Genomic DNA, 12153 nt, shown 5'->3' with positions numbered 1-12153 from the left:
TACCAATTTCATGATGTGCCATGCGGTTCCATGCCAGGGATTCTACGATACAAACCAGCGCTCTATTCGTTTGGATTGGTTTGACTTATAAACCATGACTGAAAAGTACTGTTAGCTGATTTGGTGTGAGAGAAAAATATTATTCGTTGGCTGATAAGTCATGACTTGGCTTATCAGCCAGATACGAGCAAGCGAACAGGCTGCAGATCAGAACTAGCGCTTGCATTTCCATGAAAAGAATTGGTTTTTCATTTCAAACCGCTAGGCACTGTGATGTACTACACTGTCCCTGGCGAATCACTGTTGTCGATTTTCTGCCCTACTCTGTCTGTTGACACTTGGATTTGCACCGATCATGCTTGCGCTACACGCCAGATCGGTCGTCGCGCGCGGACGACCGTTGCTCTGTTGCCACACAGTAAACAACACGGGCCAGCCGGTTTCTCAACGCGAGGCACCTGCAGTGCAGTGCCTCCGCAAAAGCTCCCGGATGTACAGAAGCGGTTGTAGCTTTGCAGGCGCAAGCGATTATATGCCTTTAAATTATTATTATTAATAATACAGTAAGTGCTTGCTACAGTAGGATAGCGGAGGAGGAGACTGTAGCAGACGTGGTGGCGCTGCGCACCCGCGGCACACACGCGCACGGCATCTCTCGGGCAGGGCTCGGCGGTCACAGATTCTTCTAGGTGCGGCTGCACGTCAGGCGCGTCCCCGACAAGTGCAAGTGTGCATGACTGCAAGTGCAAACCAAACCCCCTCTTGCAACTTTGCAAGCCGTGCCCTGCCGAGTGTGTGCGCAGGCAAGATCAGACCATCAGTATCTGAAACACGCCGTACGACTAGTTGATGCTCACATGTGTCTCTCTCATTCGTGGTACCGGCCGCCCGGCCGGCCTCAAGTCCCGAACCATATAGAAAAACAGCAAACTACTGTTAATGGGGAGAGATTTGAGATAATTGGGATGCTCGCTCGATGGCCAGGCCATGTTCGCTTGTAATCCGTACTTTTCAGCTTGTTTTTTCTATTGAAAAAACATTTTTCTCTCACAACAAATCAGTCGAAAGAGTATTTTGGTTTGTTTTTTCAGCGAAGCGAACGGGCCTCAGTCAGTCGCGATCGCAACCACACAGTACACAGACACAGAGCAGAGGATCACACGCACACGCAACGCATGTTGCCGTGGTAGCTAACCTAGTACACGTACGTATCCCGTAGCTCTACTAGACGTACTACGCAGCGAATTAATAAAGCGGCACCGGCTGAAAGAAAGCTTCGCTACCGAGGCATGAGCAGGTGGTAGCAGGGGCCGGACCACCGCCGCCTTCACGTGCCGGTCGACCCGATGCGCGCTCCCCTACTCACTCCCCGGCGCATGGCAGACGGACGGGACGGGTAGCTTGGGTGGGGGCTGGCCGTCACGCAACTGGCGAGGCAGGGCCTCCCTGCGCTCTGAATCGAGCGGCGTGGACCACGGCACGTTCAGCGCGTACAGCCTTCCGACTCCATACTGTGTGTGTGTCCGTGTGTCGGGTGGTGCGGCCTGCGTCCGTCTGCCCCGGTCCCGGCTGGCCGGCTGTTAACCCAGCGGCGGTGAGGGTGTCAATCGAATCGATGTTTCCAAAAAAAATAATAAAACCGATCTATGCATGCCTGGTTATTAGAGTTATTTGTTATATTATATATATAGCATGGTATAATGTTTCATACTGAACTGGCCTATTAGCTCAGCTGGTTAGAGCGTCGTGCTAATAACGCGAAGGTCGCAGGTTCGAGACCTGCATGGGCCACTTTTCTTTTTTTTTTTCTCTCTTTTGGTCCATTTCTTTTTTGCTTGCTATATTACACTCTTACTCAAGTTGAAAACGGACCCTCAAGTTCAAAACGGACGGGAAAAATCCTGTTCTGGCCCGTTCCGTTTTCTATTTTGTTCCGCCTGTTTCCGAATTTGTGGGATCCATTCAGAAACGAGAGAGGATTTTTCCATCCGTTTCCGCGGAATCCCGTTTTTATCTGGAATTGACCCGTATTTAGTCCGTTTTTCATCCCGTTTTCTATCCATGTGAGATATGCCTAGAAATTGATATGTTCATAAACCTACTAATCACCAATTATACATGTTAACGTGTTAACACATGGCATGCTAGTGAATATTGGACCGATAACTTCGTATGTGTATATTGTTTTATGACTTTGTACATGGAGAATATTTGATCATGTTATTCTAACTTAATTTTCTGGCTCTCCATCCGTATCTCTGTATTTCTGTATATCTCCATCTGTTTTTAATTTTGTTTTCTTCTCGATTCCGGCCCATTTCCGCTAAAAAATATAGAAATGAAAACGGAAGAAGCGTTTTTTCGCCCATTTCAGTCCGTTTTTATCCCTAACTCTTACCCCCTAGCTAGCTGGAGCTTTGTCTTTGACTTGTGCAGCGGCGTGCAGCGCAGACAGGAGTGGCTTACCACCACTAACCATATTGTTCTAACCTCGCACGTCTCTCGCTCGTGGTGAATTGGTGATCCATGCATGCCCTCCCGGCCTCGTGGTTAAATTTCTTCATTGTGTGCTAGGGTATAATGTTGCAAAAATAGATCTCGATCGATGTAGGATGGTCGAGCGAGAAAGAGAGAGCTATAGAGCCATGACGGTATCTGCTGTAAGTTGACGGCAGCGCTACACCGGAGGACGTCCGCGCTGGTGTACGCGGCCCTGGAGTCGCGCTGCTCCTAATCAACGGCATGCTCGCCTACGCCATCGCTGTCGCACGGGAGCCATCACGACATGGTGACGCAGGAGACGAGACGGGACGTAGCAGGTGCATCGAATTGGAGCTATGTCCGGACGCAGGCCTGAGGCCGGATGTCTAAGCCCTATCCTTAACGTTTGCGTGTTTTGCTATATTACACTTTTTTTTGTTCGACCTGCAATGTATGGCCTCTTTTTTTATATATAGGCTCTTTTTCTGGTCGACCAGCATGTCCTATTTGTTTACTTTATTTTTTTTCTATGCACCCTCTTCTTTTTCCACCATCGTGTTTTTTATTTTTTATTCCGTGTTTTTTAATGTTTCCATCTCGGTCGACGAGTCCATTTTTTACTTTATTTTTTTCTATACACCTTTTTTGTCCACTGTCGTGTTTTTTTATTGCGTGTTTTTTTTAATGTTTCCATCTCGGTCGATGAGCCCAGTTGTGGCATCTGTTCAAAATAGAACTCGACGTTTGGGTTTAGTAGATTTTTCTGCTAATCTAACTTACAAAGTAACTGTACAGTCCTTTTCTTTAGAGAGAAAGCTGTACAGTCTTTTTTTTTCCCATCACCGTGTTTTTCTGAATGTTTTTTCATCTCAATCGATAAGCCAAGTCGCGGCACCCCATGGAATGTTGTACACTCTTTTTTATCCATCATCGTGATTTCCTGAATGTTTTTTTCATCTTAATCGATAAGCAAGTCGCGGCACCCTTTGAAAGAAGATCAGTATCTATTGTTGAGACTCAAAAAGCTTTTGGATTTTTTTTTTCGTTAACCAAATCTATCCGGCTATCCCCTTTTTGCACCAAGCTTTGATTTCCGATGTCTGACAATTCAGTTGGCCTGTACAATTGCCACCAAGCTTGGAATTTGGGAATCAAAGATTTTTTTTCCTCCACTTTTATGTGTTTTCTGTAAAACCGAACTCTTTTTTGTGAGATTTCTGCAGTTTAAACACAACGCTGCTCTACTCTCCCTCACTTGAAAAGTGCGTCCACTCTATCACGGGCCTAGGACTCTGAGGCTCTTAGGGCACTCACAATATAGAAATTATGATAGTAGATATTAATTATACTGTCACGTAGGCAATTTGCTGATGTGACAAGTGATTTAATGAGGAGAGAGAAAAAATTTAAGAAACCAAGTCTAAGCCCTTGTTTAGTTCGCGAAAAGTTTTCCCAAAAAGTGTTACAGTACCTATCACATCGAATCTTGCGATACGTGCATGGAGCATTAATTGTAGATGAAAAAAAACTAATTGCACAGTTTGGTTGGAAATTGCGAGACAAACGTTTTGAGCCTAATTAGTCCATGATTGAACACTAATTGCCAAATAAAAACGAAAGTGCTACAGTAGCCAAATTTCTAACTTTTCGCGAACTAAACAAGGGCTAACTACGAAACTGGGTCTTCACAGTTATCCATGGACAAGAAACTACTCGTAACCCATTAAGAGAGTAAATATAGTTTTTTATCACTACTTATGTTCCGTAATATAGAAAATCTTGTATTGGGAATGATAGTTTCTTGGTACAATTTCCTATACCATAGAAACTGCTAATAGTTTCACGCATTGGGAGTGCACTTATTGAGATGAAAGTTTGACAAATTGAACAAGGCAGTATGATACTCCCTACTTTTTAATTGTAAGTTGTTTTAGTTTTAAGTCAAACTTATTTAATTTTAATCAAGCTCATAGAAAACATGGTAGCATCTACACTATCAAATAAATATGCTATTAAAATATATTTCATGGTGTCTTTAATTCATCTTCTTTGGTATTGTAGTTGTTTGTGCATTTTTTTATAAACTTTTACCATAAATATAGTGTCAAAATATATTTTATAGTGTGTCTAATGAATCTTGCCTGATGTTGTAGATATTGTGCAAATTTTTTTCTATAATTTTGACCAAAGTTAGATAAGTTTGACTGAGAATAAAACTAAACAGTTTATAATTTGAAATGGATAGAGTACGTACTTTATATTGGCTATTAGGATACAAGAGTGACTTTACTAAATATGAATCTAGAAAAACGTTGGGCTCGAGTCCTAACTCTGTTCAGCAACATTTTTTTCACAGCACAGACTTAAGGGCATGAATCCAGAATGCGACCATTTGCCTTCTGTAGAAGGGATGTAGAACATCTGCTGACTGCGCCGGCAAACACTATGTTAATGAGTCGTGGATTGGAGATTCCTGGTAGCAACGCAGGCACAGGCACAATTCGGCGATTCCATCTGAACTTGGGACACTGTTCCAGGCCTGGTTCGCCTCAGATTCACCGTGGCAGATGAGTGGCCACTACCAAGTACATGGTCCAGCTTTCAGCTAGGACCATACGATGCCGTCTCATCATTAAGTAAAAGGAGAATGCAGACTCTAATGGCCCCGGTCATTATAAGTTCCCGAGATTCTGCAGGTGCTAAAAATTTGTCTTCTGAAGTACACATTTTTCAACATTCTTTACTGTATGGCGGAACTTAAAAATGTAAAGAAATTTAAACATCACCCACTACACAATCATAATACTATAGTACACAAATAACTCTGATTTCCCCCAAGATTAAACAAATAACACCCATGGAGATTTTCTTAACTCCATTGTATGACAGCAAAGAATGCTGAAAAGTGAGTACCAAACTTGGAAATATCCAAATATTAGCAACTTGGGATCTGATAACAAATTTGAATTTCTGAGATGATAGCTTACTTTGATGGAGTAACCTTGGAGAATGGAAGAACGCTGCATGTGAAGTACACAGGACTAATTGTAGCCTTATCACCATCCTATTTTATTTGGAGTTGTTCTGGGCACTGAGCAGTTTGCAGACTGGAAGAACCCCAACTGCAATACATTGCAGAAGTATGAATAAGGAAAATTCTTAGTATTTTGCTTGCACGAAGTAAACTAAAGAGATCTAATAAAACAACAAATCAGTAGTACTAATCATTAAGGATTGAAACATGATTCTAAAGTAATCATACATGACTGAACATGCAGAAAATCAGATAAAACAGAGCTTCCGTGAGTACTATTGTGTACATACACGATTAGGAAAAAAAAAACTAACTGATCTGATGGTTTCTTACTGTTTATACCAGAATTTAGAAAAAGGATTGCATGAACTCGAAAACTCTCAAAATCATGTCATCAAGGAATCGATTGCATAAATGTCGGTATCAGCTGATTCGAATGCAGCACTGGAATCGGCTCTCTTCAGATAGCGTCAGCAGATAACTATAATAGCTACAATCGGTGCCAGGAAAAACATGTTGGACTCTACAAAAAGAAAAAGATTAGGATCCAAGTTATCCTAAATTAAGAATATTTTCTCTAAGGTAAAACATTATAATGAGTCGTGCTTAAGTAGGATTCATACGTATGTTCCGGGTATAAATATTGGACCCCGACTATTGTAAAGGACACACAATCAATTAAATACAAGTTACTTACTTTTTCGGCTCCAGCCATCCCTAGAAGTGGAGTAGGAGTAGATCTTGGCGAGTTCTTCAGCAATCAGGGCTGCATCGGTCCGGCCGACCTCCGGCTTGTCTGTAAGTACCGTCATGGCTTATACTTCTGTTCGTACGGCTGCATCAATCCGGTCGACCTCCACTGCGACTCTGGTATAAGCTAGTTATCGATTCTTGTCTAGTTCAAGTACGGCTGCATCGATCCGGTCGACCTCCACTGCTTGAACTAGATTAAGGTCAAGTTATCGGCTCTATCTAAGGGTGACGTCATTCGAGTAGATTCATTAAGTTACCGACCTTGCTGATGTTTTCATTGTTATTAGTTTACAGTAACATCAATGCGCCCAGTCGAGATCGAATTAGATCGGCCTCATATCCTATAGATCTGTCGTTAGTTTCGTTACAACATGATGTTATCTACCTTGAACGACGGTTTATGCTTCATCGGCTGTTTTTACTTCGATCTTGATTGTGCATAGTATGCGGTTGAGGCATGAATAATCTTGAAGAGGTTTGCTGGCTACTTGAATCTGGTTTATAGTTCACCATTATGGCTGTAACGATCCGGTCGATCCCCATTGATGGCATTGTATATTGGAGAATGCTAGTTAGTAGATCTGTTCCTGGTTAGGCATGATCTTAGCTGTTTACTATGCTTCCATCAGCTAAATAGCCGATCGCTTGTGCGTTAACGCCTACAGTGTGCGTCCATGATTCTGTTAAGCGTGAATAGATCTGTGTGCTTTGAGGGCTTGATTCGTCGTCTTTTTCACGGCTGCATCGATCCGGTCGAACCTCACTGTTAGGGATAGCGGGTTGAGTATATGGTGTCCACAGGTTTGTTCGTGTGAAATAGTCGATTGTTCGCACGCTGTAGTTCTTTTCACCTGAATCGGCTATTTTAGTCGATTCATCCGAGCCTTCACGTATAACATGTCTCTCGAAAAGCCTGTCGAAGTACGGATGTGTTTGCGGATTCTTCGGTTTTAGTTTGTTAATATCATCATAGCTGTCATCGATCCGGTCGAACCTCACTGTTGGTGGTAAAAGATTAGATTCAGAGCGTTTGTAGATCCGTTCGTATCAGATAGTCGATTCATTCATATGCTATATCTTTTCCTGATTAGATTCATCGGCTTAATGGTTTACACTAGCAATATCTGTCTAGTTGATGATCCTATTTACATATACGTGTACTGTATCTGTCAATATAAAATTAATCGCTACCCATAAGTTTTACAGTCCGTAATAGCCGATTTCTGTGCGGATCGGCTATTCAGTCGCTCTTACCGTATGACTGCTCCTGAAGCGGCACACTTGAAACTGTCTGGACACAGACCGACACGTTCTACCTTAAATTACTGATAAATTTTCTCTCCTTATCAATTGCAGAGTCAAATTGACTGGCATGTCTCGGGAGGAGTACGCAGGATCAATCATCCCTGCGTTGAAGCCAGGCGGATCTCTAGCTCCATCGAGCAGATCCTTCCAGCTTTGCTCGTGTGCCCGGCACAAGACGAATTTTCGTGCCGACACTTACCTAATAACTTAACAACCGGTAAGTTCTAATCACATATGCAAATGTTGAATCAAGTAAATGTTAGGCGTGTTCTGTTCTTACACTATAATTAGGTATACAAACCTTAGTTGTTTCAAACAGTTTCCTTTAGTTCTTGTCACAGCTTCGGTTATGTTCATGAACATTATCCAGGGAATGTAGTAACTCCAGCTGATTCGAGTCATGTCCCTCTGGAATTTAAAATTCTTATATAGTTGCCAGCGGCACAATTCAGTAACTCCAGCTGCTTACTTGGGACTGGTTTGCCTAGGAATCTGGGATCCGTCATGGTCGGTAAGCAGCCACATAAGAGTACACGGCCTGCGACAGCCAGGATTATAAGATACCATTTGCAATCTAAAAGAAGAATATGTATACATAACGTGAGGCAAATGCTAAAGTTGTCTTCTGTCGTGTGCATAGGTTTGGATATTCCTGAGTTTCTCAGAATATGAAATAGAGCTTATAAATCTCTGCGGATGTTGTTTCTTCAACATGCATGTTTAGTTGAGTCCAAATTCTTTTTAGAGTAAATTCCACGTACCTCCAAATATTTTGGGCTAACAGTGATAAACCTACCATACTTTGTGCCCTTTTCACAAACCTGATACTATTTTGGATTGTCTTCTCACAAAACAACTTTGTGACCATTTCTCTTTCATGAATAATCAGGCCCACATGTCAGTGGCACTTCGACGCGTGGGCCTAGCTGGTCATGAACACGTCACTGCCCTAGTGGCCTAGTGCCATTAAAAAAAGAATAATCATAAAGCTGTTGTTTTGTGAAATGGGCACAAAGTATTTGTTTGTCACTGTTAGCTCAAAATAAATATTGGTAGGTTTGTGAAATTTACTGTTCTTTTTTACTTTCATCACAAATTATTAAACCTTAGAGATGTTTGCCAGAAAGATGTGAGGTTCATTAACCCATACCTCTTGATTAGCTCTGCCTTTAATCTCAGCTTTCGCCCTCCTGAAAGCTTAAGTACCGTTTCCAGCAATATGAAAAATGAATCCAATATCCAAAATGGAAGCTCACACTTCATAAGCGACATAAAAAATTTGGAGATTGATGAAATACGTGCAAATATCTTACCTCAATGTGCAGCTTGGTAAATGGAAGAATGCCAACTCTGGAAGTTCAAAATACAGGAGTGCTGGTTGTAGCTCTGCCTCTAATTTCAGCAGTCATTTATTTGGATTTGTAAGCTTGGATAATGGAAGAATGTGAACTGCTTGAAGCCTTGAACAGTGCCATTGTTGAAAATGCAAATGATAATTTATTTGGAGCAACTGAAATGAACAGTCTTTACAAATCAATTGTACAAGGATTAAAGTAACATGATTGTTCAATAATATATGCATAACAGAGAGGATGAGAATTGAGAACTACTAATACATATATTAAGTAAAAACTCAGAACCCTTGATTATCTAGGAATTGAACAACAGGTATGTTCTAAATTTCATATTGAATGTCTTTTGTTCTTGTCACAGCTTCAGTTATGCACGTAAAGGTTATCCAAGTCATGCTACCACAGATACATTCAGCTGAACTCGCAACATTGTTGAGTGCGAGTATCCAGCTATTAAAAGACGTGTCTGCAATAATGCTTTACGCAGTGTTGAACCCAAAATAATACAAGAATAATAATCACATGTGCACAGGTCAATGGAAATTGAAATGTGAGGTCCCATGCCCAGTAGATCAGAAACTACACCGGTTAGCATTGCTCCTGTCAGTCGTGTATTACAGGCAGATATCATATTCCTGCTAAACTATATTATGAGCGTTTCTACTTGGATGGAGCTATGGCCAGGAGACTTCTCTATACCCCTGCTTTCCATCTGCTCTCTTATTTCCTGTACATCATCCCACTGACCACCTTCAGCATGTAAATTTGAGATCAGCACATGCGCCCCCACATCATTAGGAGCTAACTTAATTATGTGTTGCCCAATTCTCCTCGCTAAATCAATTTCGTGATGAAACCTACAAGCTGAAAGAAGTGATCCCCAAATTACAGGATTAGGCTCTATTGGCATCTTCTTGACGAACTCAAATGCTTCTTCTAGTAGCCCAGCTCTACTTAGGAGGTCTATTATGCAACCATAGTGTTCGATATCAGGGACAATTGCAAAGCTCGACATGGAATAGAAGTGCTGGAGCCCCTCATTAACCATTCCTACATGAGCACAAGCACCAAGAACTGCCTTAAAAGTAATGCCATCAGGTTTGGGGTGTCCAAATTTTAGCATTTGGTTGAAGAGTTGGACTGCTTGTTTCCCGTGTCCATTGCTTGAAAACCCTCCAATCATAGAATTCCATGTGATGGTTTGCTTATGCTGCATTTTACTAAATATTTCAGTAGCAATGTCGATGCAGCCACATTTTGCATACATGTCGACTAGGGCACTTTCAAGGCATACATCTTTTCTCACATTCTTCTCTTCTATATAAGAGTGAATCTCCCTTCCTTTATCAATTGCCCCAAGCTGTGAGCATGCAGAGAGTAGACTAACCAGTGCCATTTCACTTGCTACAATTTCTGCAATCTTCATCTCTTCAAAAAATTTGAAGGCTGCTGTAAATTGACGCCCATGCACATAACCACAAACCATAGTTGTCCATGAAACAACATCCCTTTGATTCATAGTCTGGAAAGCCACGTTAGCTGCTGCCATATCGCCACATTTGGCATATGTGTTAATCAAAGAATTTGTAAGGAGGGTACCACAATGGATCCCATGATCTTTTATGTAATTATGGATATCCCTCGCTTGCTGGAGATCACCAAGCTGAGCACATGCTGATAAGACACTTACAAGTGTTACTGCATTTGGAGTTATGCCAGTTGATATCATCTCCTGAAACACTGTTAGTGATTCTTTATGCCTCTGATTTTGCACAAATCCATCAATCAGTATGTTCCATGATTTAGTACTTCTCACAGGCAAAGCCCTAAATACTTGCAGGGCATCAGACATGCATCCACATTTCGCATACATGCTAATGACTGAATTTCCTATATCCGCATCAGGCTCAATGCCATATTCACTAAGTTGACCATACACCCACCGGCCTTTGTCAACAGCCTGCCCGTGCCCACAAGCAGAAAGCAGGCTAATAATTGTGACTTTGTTAGGATTAATCCCGTCTGCCTGCATCTGAGCAAGAAACCTCAAAGCATCATCCCACATACCACATTGCGCAAAAGCTGAGATCATCGACGTCCAAGACACCACATCCCTCTCATGCATTTCCACAAAAACCTTCCTTGCATCTTCGGCGCTTCTAAAAGTTCCATATAGATTAACAAGGCCTGACATGACGAACAGATCTGACGCACACCCAATCTTCCGAACCATGGCATGGACTGCGTCTCCAGTAGCTCGCCATTGCCAGTTGACAAAAGCGGTGCTCGTAGACACAGCTGCGGCCATGGTGTAACTGTCAGGGGAGACTCCTCTCGAAAGCATGGCCCTGAACGTCGCCAGCGCGTCCGAAGCCGCGCCGTGGTTGGTGTACCCTCTGATCATGCAGTTCCAGACGGCCGTGTTAGGCTGGGATATACCGTCGAACACCCTGCGAGCGTAGCGCATGTCGTGGCCCACCGCTTGTGACGCCAGGAGCGCGACGAGCCGGCCCGCCACGGCGGAGTCGGGAGCGAGGTGGGCGCGGACGAGGCGGGCGTGGAGCTCCGCCAGACGGGCCCGCGAGGACCAGGCATCGAGGTGAGTGAGGAGTGGGTGGCGCTGAGGGCGGGCATGGCGTGCGTTGGGGCGGAAGTAGAGGTAACGCATGGCCCCGCATCCGGCGTTCGGTTCTTGACGGAGCTGGGTTTGCGCGTTTAGCGGTTGGGATTTGGAAAATATCAGCGCAGCACCTTTTGTGCTTCTTCACTGCCAGCAACCGTTGGATACAATCCATCACGCGGATCGCTGACCTGGACGCATCACCGCAGCACCTTTTGTGCTTCTTCACTGTGGCTGACATCCGGGCCCCACCGTTCCATCCCTTGCCCACAGCGCAGCACCTTTTGTACCATATTTTTTTTTTTGCCGAGTCCAGATCGGCCACTTGGTAAATTTTTTTTTTAGAAAAAAGATTTTATTTCTTTATCGAGTGTTTTAATCTGAGCACTTAGTAAAGTTTTTTTTTTATTTTTTTTCTTCTTCTTTTTCAGAAAAAGATTTTATTTATTTGCCGAGTGTTTTTTTTACATTCGGTAAACCTTCTCTTCGTCGAGTGTTTTTTTTTTACATTCGGCAAACCATATTTTTGTTGAGTGTTTTTTTTTTTGAGTGTTTTTAGCGCAGCACTCAGCAAAGATCTTATTCGTCGAGTGTCCGAGAGAATACAC

The 12153-nt window shown here is 42.8% G+C and overlaps 1 protein-coding gene and 1 non-coding gene across 2 annotated transcripts; one reads left to right on the top strand and one right to left on the bottom strand.

Annotated features, from left to right (window-relative positions):
• The first annotated feature begins 1717 nt into the window (after window positions 1-1717).
• On the top strand, window positions 1718-1791 carry TRNAI-AAU (transfer RNA isoleucine (anticodon AAU)). Its single transcript has one exon. It is a non-coding gene; the product is annotated as a tRNA-Ile (tRNA).
• Window positions 1792-9163: 7372 nt separating this feature from the next.
• On the bottom strand, window positions 9164-11631 carry LOC136452575 (pentatricopeptide repeat-containing protein At3g22690-like). The gene has a single exon (XM_066453183.1). It carries the CDS (start codon window positions 11591-11593, stop codon window positions 9569-9571), a length of 2025 nt encoding a protein of 674 aa, XP_066309280.1. The 5' UTR covers window positions 11594-11631; the 3' UTR covers window positions 9164-9568.
• Window positions 11632-12153: the final 522 nt, after the last annotated feature.

This window comes from Miscanthus floridulus, chromosome 5 (genome assembly GCF_019320115.1).
Source record: "Miscanthus floridulus cultivar M001 chromosome 5, ASM1932011v1, whole genome shotgun sequence".
NCBI lineage: Eukaryota > Viridiplantae > Streptophyta > Magnoliopsida > Poales > Poaceae > Miscanthus > Miscanthus floridulus.
This window is presented reverse-complemented; position numbering and strand designations above follow the sequence as displayed.